Source organism: Catharus ustulatus, chromosome 21 (assembly GCF_009819885.2).
Source record: "Catharus ustulatus isolate bCatUst1 chromosome 21, bCatUst1.pri.v2, whole genome shotgun sequence".
NCBI classification, from domain to species: domain Eukaryota; kingdom Metazoa; phylum Chordata; class Aves; order Passeriformes; family Turdidae; genus Catharus; species Catharus ustulatus.
Window position 1 is genome coordinate 4,982,858 of NC_046241.1, and position 13,095 is coordinate 4,995,952.

The 13,095-nt window shown below is 53.5% G+C and overlaps 1 protein-coding gene across 1 annotated transcript in view; it reads right to left on the minus strand.

The window, feature by feature from the left end:
* Positions 1–11,753, minus strand: part of MEGF9 (multiple EGF like domains 9) — a 47,492-nt gene extending 35,739 nt beyond the window's left edge. Inside the window, exon 1 of the mRNA XM_033077838.2 lies at positions 11,459–11,753. Within this exon, the coding sequence (XP_032933729.1) occupies positions 11,459–11,753 (295 nt within the window). The remainder of the gene's footprint in view (positions 1–11,458) is intronic.
* Between the last annotated feature and the right edge of the window lie 1,342 nt (positions 11,754–13,095).

The following is a 13,095-nucleotide window of genomic DNA, read 5'->3' on the forward strand; positions in this document are numbered from 1 at the left end:
CCACAGCTCAGGCACTAGGCTGACACCAAGTCTGAGCCAAGATGCTGAAACCAAAGCAGTGATGTGCAGAGTCAGAGCTGGACCTCCAGCATCACCAAAGGGGAATTACCCTCAGCAACAGCAGCACACTCAGTCTGGGGCTGGCAAAAACCAAACCTGATCCCAAGCCAAAGAAATGCTCAAAACCACAGAGCTTCCTCTGCAGCCAATGGGTCAGCTGGGAGAGGTTTGTCAACATTTCTATCTTGACCATTTCCTCATTTTTGAGGGCTTCATAATGACTGTTTTGGTATTGCAGGAGGAGGAACAGTGCCTCCTCTTCCACCAGCTCTTCTGTCAAAACAAAACACAACACAGTGAAAGGAGGATCTGAGCCCCACCTGCAAAGAGGCATCCAAAACCCTACCGAACCCAGGGAGCTGCTGTACCTGACACAGCCCTGGGACTCCACTTTGACAGGGCCAGTATTGCACCCACTGAAAATATAAATACATCACCTGGAATTACAGATATTCAGGTGAGAGATGTCAGTTCAAAGGTGATGTCCATGTATAAAGTTCATGTACATCCTGACAGTGGACACAGGGGATCCTCTCAGAGGGAGCACAAAACGATGGGTGGTGAAGCAGAGAGAGCAGAGTCAACTCTCCAGTCCATAAACCTGAACTCACCACCCACACACCTCCTGGAAAGCTTTTAAGGGGTTTGTAAACCAAAAATCAGGGATAGCCACTGCTCCAGGCACCCCTGACACCAAACTGAGGTGCTGGGGGGAAGGCTCTCTCCTGTCATTCCATCCATCCCAGAGCTCACTGCCTTCCACAGAGAAGTCAGCTACACCCTTGTAACTGTCCCTTCAGAGACTGGTCCATTTGTTATTTATCTTTCATTTTAAATGGATTAGACATGTACAAAAGCCTACCTCAAAAAGGAACAACTAAGATGTGAAAAGGATGGGAAGATTCAACTGCCAGGCGTCAGCACTAATCCACGTCAAAGGGCACGCTGTCAACAACTCACTGTAAACTTCCAGGAGGAAAAAAACCACTCAGAATAAAATAGTTAAGACCAGATAAATGTTTGTCATTCATTATCCAGAGTCAAACTTGGATTGCTCAAGAACACAGCCAAGCCAAAGCAAGCACATTAATAAGAGAACATCTTTTCCAGGGAGTGACATGCCAGGCGTGCAGCCTGCCCTTGAAGGGAGAGAGGCTGGAGGCAGGTGAAGGCTCTGTTTGTCTTTCTCCGATAACAGGTATTTAGTTTTCTACGTCACTTCACTTTATCATAGCCTGAAACCTGGCTGAGCACCCAGCTCCACCTCCCCATCTGCTCCCTGTGCCAGCTGGCCCTGTGGCCCAGGGGACACTGAGCCAGCCACAGTCATGCCACACAGCCCAGCAGCTCCCCAGACCCAAACTGGGACACCCCCAGCCCTGCCTGGGAACTGGGGGCATTGCTGGGAAACCCCACAGGGCAGATCTTAATGTGACATGGATGCTCACAGGGAGAGCAGTGCTGGGAGTGTTTATGTCCAAGTCAGGTGGATAACATGGCAAATCCCCCCCAGATCCGTCCTCAAGTACTGAGACTGGGAAAAAAACACTGGTCTTAGCAAGGAAGGGCAAAGCACAACTGGGGAGGCTCCAGCAAAGACACTGCCTGTGTTGGCAGCAGGTGAGCAAACCCAGCCCAGGCAGGAGACAACAGGCTCCACTTCAACCCCAATCACCTTCCAGCTTGGACAAACCACTGCAGCACATCCTCCTTGGGCTCCTAATTGCTCCCCAGCGAGCAGGCTGCAGTTTGGGGTGGGAAGGGGGCATGGCAATAGCTGCTCCCACCCCACAGGCACTGCCAGCTGGGCATTGTGCAAGCTCTGTGTCCTTTCCCCAGCCAGGAACGCTCCAAAGCTGCGGCACTGCCCCATTAGTCACACACCTGCCATCGAGATGTGTTTTGAGGAGGCAGCTGCCTTTGTAGGGGCCTTATCCCAAAACCCTGCTGCTCCCCCAGAGCCCAACATGGTGCATTCATCCTGGGTTTTCCTCCAAATAACTGCTCGAGTGAGTGTGTCTATTTTGGGGCAGAGAAAGAACAGCCTAAACCCCAGTCTATAATGTTTGCTTTGTGATAAAAGGTAAGAGTTTTAGCTAGCAGAAAATAAAAATATAATATATACATATACCTGTACTTTTTTGTTTTAAATAGAGGGAAGGAAAATGGAATCATTGAAGTTTTCATAGCCCAAGGAACTTTGAAAAATTTGGAGGGAAGGAACAGAACATCAACTTTAAACTGTTTTCAATGGAAAAGCCCATTAAAGGAAAAGGGATCTTTTGCAGAAAGATTTTTTTGCTGATTTTGACAAAAAGGGCTGTTCAGAGGAGGGGAAGAAAAGCTTTCATTTGAAGGTTTTGAACATTGTTTTTGCAGTTTTACAGCACTGCTCATGAAAGCATCTCCTCACAGACCTGGTATTGCTGGAACTCAGCATGCCCAGGGAACAGGTAGATCTGACCACGTGCAGGGCTGTGGAGACAACCCTTGCCTGTGCTATGAAAATAAGCAGTTATTACAAAAGGCAGGAGAGAAAAACATATATTAAAAAGAAAAAATCATCAACTTCCTTCCCTTCCACTAGGCCCCTGGGAAGGGGAAATGCTGATCCTCTAGCTCACAGATGGTTGTGCTGGAACAGCCTCCTGGTTTCCACCCCATCAGCTACATCTAGAGCTGGGGGTGGATTTTAGAGGAGGGATGAAGGACACCAGCCTCCCTCCTCCACGTCAGCACTGCACATGCCATGGGATGCAGTGGGTATTTCCTGGGATGAAACACCAGCTTTGCCCACAGATCCCTCCCCAGCCTCACCACCTCTCACACCAGGAGAGGAAGCTGTGGGTGCAGCACACACATCCCTGACAATTAAAGTCATCTTAATATCAACCAGTCCCAGCCATCCTGTGACAGGCCACAGAAAATATGAATTACACCCTTGCCAATTCAGACTGGTTTTCTTCTCATTCAGGTGTTGCTGGACCTGAGTGCCATTTGGTGACAGTCACAGTCTCATTCAACAGCTGCACAGAAGGAAGGATTGAGCATCACCTAAAAGGTTGTTGCTCCACCTTGTATCTTCTGAAAATTTCCCACAACTACACACACAGGGATGAATTTAGAGTAATGTCACCAACAAAGTGCTCCAATTAATAGCAATAAAGTGTAAAGTGCTCCACGTGGCAGGCAGAGCCCTGCTGGGGAAAACGACCTGTGAAAGCTGAAAAGGCAGCCCACGATGAGACCACTGGGAGAAAAAAAAAAAGGGCAACAAAACAAACAGTCCATTTCAATCTCCTTTTCGCAAAGAGCCAAAATGAACCCAGGAACACATCAGAGAATAATCATTTAGCACAGATCAAACAGGAGAACTAGCATATTAAAAATACATGCAGCATTAATCAGCTACACAGAGTTATGTGCCATCATTTCCATAAATAATACGGGATCAAAGCAGCCCAAGCAGCACTATCAGTTAATATAGTCAGCCAGTCAGTCAAAATAGAGTGAAGCTGCCTGAAAACTGTGGCTGTATAAATTGCCAGGAATAAAGCAGATTCATCTGAGAAGTGGCACGACCAGTTAAACGGGTAAAGGTTACCAGCAGCCTCATCATTAGAGGGAGCTGATGCCAAAAAGGAGAGGGAAAAAAAAAATAAAGGAATGAAAGGTTAATGCGGCCTCAATAAATTATTAAAAAAACTATCAGAACAACTTGGGGAATATCAATATATCTTGTCTAGTGGTAACCCCAAGGTGTGGGGGACAGGTAGGAGGACTGACCCTGCTGGGAGCATCCCCAGAGGCTGGAGCAGGGGTGACCCACAGGGTGTAGCCCAACCAGAGCCCCTTCTCCAGGGTTGGGGCAGTGCCAAGGGGTCCCCTTTGTCCAGGAAAAACCTCCCTGCTGCAGAAGCCATCCTGCCTGCTCAGGGTGAAGGCTCAGCACCAACAGCCTTTAAACATCCACCCATCCATGCACAGAAAATGCCTGTGTCATTAGGCCTCTAGCTGAAAGGCTGCAGAGCCATTTAGCTGCCCGATTTTTAAAACAGGCATGTGGAGCAGAGCTATATATAGCAGGGATGCTTGCCTCGTCATGTTTTTGGGGGCTTATTTATAAGGATAGGGGGCAACTGAAATAAAAATTGTTAAAAAAAGAAGTGTCTCAGGCTTCTCTGCTTTAAAGCCAAGTTGCCAGATGAGAAAAAACAAACCTTCAAGGTTTTGGCTTTTTTCTTTTTCCAGGCAAAAAGCAAACGCCCATCGCTCATGCTCAGACTCTGAATCGGTTACATTTAAAAGGCAAATTTTAATTCATACAGCAGGTGTTCAGAAATGAAAAAAAAAAAATCATCCTTTAAGCAGCACAAGACCGAACTAAAGCTTTGCATTAGTTCATGCAGCTCAGGGAAGCTCCTCATTCACTGAAACAGGACCTGTGTGTGTGAATGAGGAGCACAGACCTCAAAAATCTCTTCCAGAGTCGGGATAAGGGGGAGAAAAGCCCTGAAGGGCTGGAGCAGAGCTGCTGCCAAAGCTGGGGGCTGGCAGCCTACGTGGCATCCCAAGCCTGCTGCAGCTTGGGTGACAGAGGACGAGAGGAATTCTGCATGGGAAGGTCCAGAAGAATTCAGCTCCAACAAAAGAGCCGCTCTGGGCAGCTCCATCAGTGCCCAGGCAACGACAGCCCCGGCACTGTTTGCAGGGGCTGTTCTTTCCAGGCAAAATCCTGGGAAACCACAGGGATCCAGCAGCCCCCTCCCTGCTCCCTGCCTTCAGTAAATGCCCAGAGAAAACCAGAGGAGACAGCCAAGCTGCTGCAGCCCCCAGCGCCAGGACAGCAGCCAGCTGGGATGCAGGAGCTGGACCATTCTCCCTGCATCCCTCCGTGCAGGGATGGAGCTGTCGGGGAGTGAGTGACCCTGGCAGGAGAGGTGACAGCCTGCCCTGCTCCTCCAGGAATGGCAGCTGCCAGCACCAGCACTATCGGGAAGTTTCCTATTGAATAAGGGGGAAATGTTCTGCCAGACAAATGAGGTTCAATTATTCCAAGTCTAGAATGCCTTGTTGGAAATGCTTCCAGACTGACAAGCTTTAATCCAATAAAAGACCCTTCCAGACAAGCCCTGCTGTGATTTTGGGAGCATTTCCCCCTGGCAGGGACCCAGCAGCCCCCAGCCCCTCGCTGGGGATGGATTTAGCCCCAGGCACAACAACCTTACAGAGCAGCCTCAAGGCACAGGACACTCAGCTCACTGGAAGCTTAAGCAGAAGCAAAGCAAGAACAACCATTTCAGTCTGACACAACCCAAAAGTCAAAATGTTAAAAAAAAAAAAGCAAATAATTTCCTGTGAAGCAGAAATCTGGGTTTTAGCCAGTTTAATGAGACTGAAGTGCAACTGGTTCTGTTCTCCTGGGGTGCTGGAGACACACGACTCCCCAAGGCAGGGCAGATGGCTGGATTGCAATCTAGCCTTTAGCTCATAAAATACATTAATATCCCCAACCAATTATAAAGTGCCAGACTCTGTCCCTCCAGGCCCACTCCCACCCAGTGGTGCACAAGGCAGCCCTGTTGAGCTCAGACACGAAGCACCTGCCAGGGCAACCCAGCCTGTGGCTTTCCAGGACTTTCAAAGCAAGTCCAAGCCTTTGCTCCATCCTCATCCAAGAGCTCAGTGAAGTCTCAGGTGCAGTCAAGGTGCTTTACAAAAATCCAGCTCCTCAACATCATTTCTTTGCTTTATTCTTTTTAAGTTCTTGTCAGAGGTAAAGCAGAAGGAGCCTTCCCTTCCAGGCAGACGGCTGTAAAAGGATTCCTGCCTTCAGCACCCGGCCTTGGCACAGCTTTATTCCCAAAGCTGGCAGATGCTTCACACCACCACGAAGAGCTGGGCTGCTTCTTGGAAGCACCAGCGAGCACCTCAGATCTGCAGCAGCGCTCCCTGACAGTCAGCTGGCATCAGCTCCACAAATGTCACCAGCACACAGAGCCTCAGCCCTGTGCGTTTATAGGGCTGTCGTCAAAAAACCTCCAGACTCTTTCCCCTGACTTCAGAACTTCACATCCAGGACCTCAGCTCCTCAGGAGCAGCCTGTTCTGTGCTCCTGTGCCCACAGCCACAGGGCATGGCATGTCCTGGATGTCCCTGTCCTCATGCTGTCACCCGCAGCAGTGAGGACAGACCTGGGGACAGGCTCGATGCCCACCATCACCAGGAGGGCAGAGCCCAGGATGCTGCAGCCACCTGCAGGGCCATACTGGAGAGGGACAAGGACCACAGTCCCCTGGGGATGGGGTCACTCCTCGGTGTAGCCCAAGACACAGAGGTCCTGTCCCCTCTGGCACAGCTGGGCATCTCAGGGGGAACAGGCAGCACCAAGAAGGTGCTCCAAGGGCAGAACCAGTCACGGTCCCATCCCACTCTTGGCCACACATTCCCCAGCTGTCTGTTCAGGCACAACCTTTGCACCCTGTGCAAACCCGTCTGCGTCACAAGAGTCCCTTTGGTGACACTCCAGCACTGTCCCACTCTGACAGGGCCTGGAGGGACTCTGGAATCAGCAGAGGGACTGGGACACCTGCCACCACTCAGCCCCAGACAATCCACCTTTTCAGTGCTCCAGGACCTTTGCCTCCCCCCACAGGCTGGTGTTTGTGTGACCAACAGCAGCCAGGTAACATCACCTCACAGTGGTGGTGCCATTTTAGAGGTGGCATTTTCCAAGTGGCAGCTCAGATGATATGGCTGAATCTCAGCTATCATTTAAAATAAAAACAAAATGCAAAATCCCAGCAGAGAGAAGTTAACAAACAAGACTCTCAATGCTCTACAGATCCTCCTGGAAATATCCTGATTTTCATGAACATTGCTAAGTCCCAGAATCTCAATCTTGAGTCAGGACAGTTGGATGCAGCTGATTCAAGAATGATTCAGATGGGAGTGTGGAGGCAGGGAAGAAGGCAAAGGAGTGACATTTTCTGCTCTGGGCAACATGTCTCTATTTAAAGCTCAAAGATACAAACTTATTATTTGGTTGAAACAGGCACTCTGTCTGCACTGGCTGCTCCCGTGCTGATCCTGAGGAACAAGACCATCCTCCTTATCCTCAGCTTTCACATCCATGCCTTCATTTCCATTTCTTTAAATACATTTAAATCCTGCTAGCACCTTGAACACAAGTTATCTCTGTAACCACATGGAACACAATCCTGAGCCCTCAAACAAGGGAGGCTTAAGCTGCCTTCCCAAGTGATGAGGAGGAGGAAAGCTCCAGCTCACCCTCCCTGGCTCCTCCTGCTTGTCCCCCACTGGGTCAGAAGCAGAGCAGAGGTGTTCAGGCAGGTGAACCCACACACAGGTGAGAAGACTTCTTCCAAAGGATCTAATGGTTGGATGAGAGGAGGAACAGGCAGCACCAGGAAGGTGCTCCAAGGACAGAACCAGTCATGGTCCCATCCCACTCTTGGCCACAGGGATGATGGCACAAGGTCCTGATGATGGCACAAGATCCTGATGATGGCACAAGGTCCTGAAACTACCTTTAACAACTCAGCTGTTTCTGTCCCACCAGGATTTGAGAGCTCCCAGCCCCTCGAGGGGCACAGCCCCAGCGAGGCAGGGTCTGGTTGCTGATGGCTCCATGGCTTGGACCAGTCTTTGCTGTACAACAACACTGTAAGTGCTGTGAGGACCCCCCCAAACCTGCCTTCACCACACCTCCTGCATGATCAGGATGCACAGACCTTCCTCCACATGCCCTGCACAAAGGCAAACCCCCCCAGCCCTCCAGCTGGATGAAGCCAGCCCTCACCGGTCCCCTCCTCAACCTGTCCCTGCCCTGTGCCCAGCCAATTAACCCAGGTCATCCCAACGCCCCCAGGGATTTGCCAGGCTCCTCTCCAAAGCTAAACCCATCAGCTAATCCCACACAAAGCTGCAGCCCCCACCCATGGAGGGGCTCTGGCTGCACCTCCTCCACCTGAGCAGCAGCACCCAGCCCGAGGTGGCCCCATCAGCCGTCCCTGACTCAGCTTCCCCACATTTCCGCGGCAGCGTGCGACACCTCCCGTGGTTAGTGCTCCCAGCCACCTGCATTTCCGGCCCTGTGGCTGCAGCAGAAATTGTTCTCTGTCCCCTCCTGTGTGGTGCAGAGGTGAGGAGTCAGACCCAATGTCACCCAGGGAGGCAGGTGAGGCATTGAACACCGGGGAGGAGAGAAGGTAACAACTGTCAGGATCTAAAACACTTTGTACGGTCTGAAGACACCAACACCCAGAGTTTGGGTGCAGCTCTCCTGCTGACCCAGCACAGCAAGGCTGGGAAAGGACATTTGGGATTTTCAGCCCACCTACCTGCTGTGCATGGGGGTGGAAGAGAGTCAGAACAAAATGTCCTTCAGAGAGACCCATGTTACTCAACACTGCCCTAAGAACCATGTGGAATTGAGGATTTTTGCTCCCCAGGCAGGGAAAGTCCAACCAGGACCATGCTGGCCACAGCAGCTGCATCTCTGCTCCAACACAAGCATCCACTCGAGCAGAAGCTGTTCCCAAGCCAGACTCCCCAGCAAAGCTCCAGCTCCTGCTTAAAATGAGACTGCTGGGGATAAAAGGAGGAGGCAGAGCCTCCACAGTGGGTGCTAGAGGCTTTGGTGATAAGGCGGGGGATACTTCTAAGCTTGTCTCCACAAACACAAGGATTAGCAATTTACTTCCCTTAAAAACAAAATCCAGGATTTTAACATGATCACAGGATTGGAAAGAAAAATAAACATCATGAAACTGGGAAAAGGAGGAGGACAAGAACAGAGCAAGCAGGCAGTTCGAGGAAAAATGAAGCTTCTTAAATCAGAAAGAAAAATGCACCAAAGTCAGAATTCAAATTTTATAGCTCTGAACAACTGACCCTGAGGCCTCTCACACCAACCTCTTATCAGTGATAATGCTGTGAACATTAAGGGAAGCCTTTCTAATAATGTGCATGAGAAAAGGCCCATTTGTTTAATGCAACAGAGCACATAATGCATTAATTACCTACTGAGTTGGAAAAGTGATGTTGAAAACATGCTTGAGTTAAAGCAAACGGAGGGTTTCAGCTAAGCCCATTATGTCCACTGGCTTTGGTGCAAAGCTCTGCACAATTCACAGCAGATGGGGCAGCACAGAAAACCCCACAAAACCCACGGAGAGCAGCTCCCACACAGACCACGGCTGTACCATCCACCCATAACACCAGCCCAGGCTCCTCCAGCACACAGGGGATGCTGCCAAGCCCTGCAGCTCCTCCTGATGCTGTCTCACCCACCCTCAGGGACCCTAAAACCCACCCAGCCCTGGAGCACAGCAGTGATCCCCCCTCAGCCAGGGCTAATCTCAACCTGTCACGCTCAGGATAACAAACTGGCCTCCTGGAGAAGACATAATCTGCCCATGTGCTCCTGCCCTGGCCATCACCACAGTGTGAAGGCACCAGAGAGCAATTCTGTGATTCAGTGGCTGTAGCCATTAATAATTAGCACGTTAAAACTTCAAAGGGTGATGCTGGCCTCCACAATACAGACTCAGCACAGCCAGGGTGGTGGTGGGGAGTGCTCATCCTCGATGCTCCCTTTTCCCAAGTGAGAACTGAAGCACAGGGGTGAGGGCAGCCTGTGGGAGCACAGGGATTAGGCACTAAATTCTCCAGACTGCCATCTCTGACAGCTCCAACAGCAGAAGACATAGAGGATGTTATGTAAGCATCCTACATGGAATCTGGGAGCATCCCAAAGCTAAACCAGCCACCTCATGCACTTGTCACTCTGCCTGCAGAAGCCTGGGGAGACCCAGTGCCAATGGATACTAATGGATACCAATGGAAACAAACACAACACAAGTGTCAGAGAGGGAAATGTGCTGGAGGAAGTTTGGGATGTGTACGTGGATCCCCTGGTTGGCACCCAGAGGGTTGCATTGTGCTGCACTGAGTTGCTCAGTCCATTCTGTCTGATCATGCCACAAGAGAAGAAATTGTTTTTGCTTTAAGAATACTCAGCTCATCCTACCTTTATCAGCAATTCGCAATCCTAAGCCATTCTGTTTCTTCCAGAAAAAGCAAAGAGAGAAACTTCAACAGAAAAAAGCAAATTAAAGTCTGAAAAACAAGCAACTCCAGATCTTTGGTTGATTTTATTTCTAACCAAATGAAAAAAGTTGATTAATCCCCTTGTTCAAACTGCTAACACTACCAGAACAACAGACTGCCCCTTTCACATCAGAGGAAGCCCAACATACTTAAGCCAAACATCTTCCATGCAAAGTGAAAAATAAATACAAAACGGGAAAGAATCTGTGCTGTAGTATTTGCATGTGTCTGAAGATAAAGCTTTGTAACTGCAGAGTGAAGCCAAGTTCTCCTGTAAAATAAGTGGACAAAGCTCCATCCTTGGACTCCTGCATAGTTTTGTCTATTTAATCTAGAGGTAAACTGAAGTCTCAGCTTTGAAGAGCATCAGTGTTCCAGCTCCCAGCGAGTGACCAGTGCTGTCAGTGCATGCTACACCCAGGAGCTTCACCTGAGAGCACAGCCCTCCCATCCACCATCACCTCTCTCCTCCTTACACCCTACACTGGTAATTCCATTTATTCCTGTTGCCATAGCACCTTCCTCAGCTCTGTGTAAGCCCCGACCACCACAGGGGCAGGATGAGGCCTCACACAGACACATCACTGCCAGCACAGATGGAGCTGGTGGCTCGTTTCTGCCCTTGCACACCCAGTAGATACCATGTGAGAACCCCGGCACCCACTGAGCTGCAAATACACCTCCTGCCACTGACCACGGGCTCTGGTGGCACCAAGTCATCACTAACCCCATCACCAACCCTGCTCTCTCTCTCTGCTGCCAGCACGGCGAGGTGGGCACGGGGGATGCTCGGTGCTTGTGCAGCAGCACGACATACAAAGTCCCATCGGGGAATGCCCGAGGAACATCCACCCTGTCGGACACTGTCTGGAGCAAGGCGATGGGAAGGACCTGTCTCCATCTCCCCCACCGGGAGCTCAGGCTATGCCAGGGACCACTGCCAGGACCAGCACTGCCCCGCTGCTCACCCAAAAGCGCCGGCAACAGCCCGGGCAAGGCACGGGATGGGCACGGGATGGGCACGGCTGCCCCTCCGCACGGCACCCCGGGGCCGGGCGATGCTCCGGGGGCCCCGAGCCGGGCGATGCTCCGGGGGCCCCGCGGGTCCCCCCGCCCGCCCCGCGCGGGGGTCGCCGCAGCCGGAGGGGCCCGGGAGCCGCCGCGTCCCCGGCCGCGCCTTTGTCCGCCCGGCGGAGGATGGAGCGCAGCCCCGTCCCGCTCCCCGCTGACGCCGCCTCGCCACGGACCCGCGCGGGCCGCTCACCTGCGGGGCCGCCGCCCGCAGCCTCCTCCTCCTCCTCCTGCTCCTCTTCCTCCTCCTCCTCCGCCACCGCCTCCTCCTCCGGTGGCGGCGGCGGCGCCGGGCTGCCCCGTGCGGGCGCGGCGGTGCCACGGGGCCGTGCGGGCGGCACCGTGCCCGGGCCGCTCTCAGCGGGGCCGCCGCTGCCGCTGCCGGGCTCGGCGGGCGGCGCGGCGCTGGCGGGCAGCGCGGCGGTGGCGGCGGCCAGGAGGGCGGCGAGGCACAGCAGGGCGAGCGCGGTGCTCGGCCGGCGCCTCATGGTGCGGCGCGGGGCTCCGCCATGCACTCGCTCATTGACGCGGGCGCTCGCACACGCACCGAGCGCGGCCGGGAGCGGCGCCGGGCGGCGGCGGCTCCTCCCGCCGCCTCAGCCAGCCATGCCGCGCCCGCGCCCTGCGCCCCTCCGGCGGCTCCCGCCGCGCCGCGCCCCGGCTGACAGCGCCGCGCCCGCCCCGCCCCGCGCCGCCGCCACCAATCAGCGCCGCGCCCGCCCCACCTGACGGCGCGGCGCAGCCAATGAGCGGCGGGCGGGGGCGGGCCCAGGGGCGGCGCGCGGCGGGGAGGGGGCGGCATTGTGCGGGCGTGAGGGGAGCGGGCCGGAGCTGCCGTGCCCCCGGCAGCGGCGGCGGGCGGATGCGCGCCTGCCTTTCTTAGGGGTGTGTATGTGCTCCATTTGTAAGGATACAGCATTTTAAAGGTTTTAACTTTCTGTTGTATTTTAAAATTTTATTAAAAAATCAGATTTCCCCCCATCCTCCCCGGCCTCAGTTTTGGGAAACAACGAGGAGGGCGCTGGGGAACGGCTCGGGGCACAAAGCGGTTCTGAGAAGGGAGCGATGCTCCGTGCCCGCCGCTGTTGGGGCGGGTCGGGGCGGTCAGAGCCCTCAGCAGCCACCTGCAGCCGTGTGCGCTGCCCGCTCCGGGCCGGGCCTGCAGAGCGCCGCTCCCTTTGTGCTGCTCCGCTCGGGCTGCGGCTCTGCCCCCCCGGCAGGGATGGGCCTCGGGGACAGGGACACCTGCGGGACACCGGGACACCGGCACTGACCTTGGCCGGCTCCCCCCGTCCCGCAGGAGCGATCGGCAGCGCCGCGGGGGGAGGAAGCACAGTGACACAGATATTAATTATTCACGGACCCGCGGTGAAGCAAGGCAGGAATGCGCTGCTGGGAAAACGCCGCTCTGATCAACACAAAGGCACGTGGAGGCAAGGCTGGGGTGTGCTGGGTGTGCCGGACAGGGCAGCAGCAGCAGCATCCCCGCACATCCCACTGCGGGAAGATGCCGAGCTCGGAGCCTCTCGGCTGCCCGGCCCTGCCCGCAGGTGTGTGGCACTGCCAGGTGAGGGTTTGCATCATTCTTGTTTCTTGCTGACAAGTCCCCTTTGAGATGGGACAGCCCCACCTTCACCCACCACATGGCCCAGGCTGCCAGTCCTCTAGCACAATATTTAGGAGCCCAGCATAGCTGCTGTGGGATAATTATTCTGCAATCACTCACTGCTCTTCCCCCATACCCATCCCCTTCTCAGAAATAAATGGGACTTTATTCCTGCATAATAATATAATTATTATTCCCCAGCAGCTCTGCTGCTCCATTTCCCC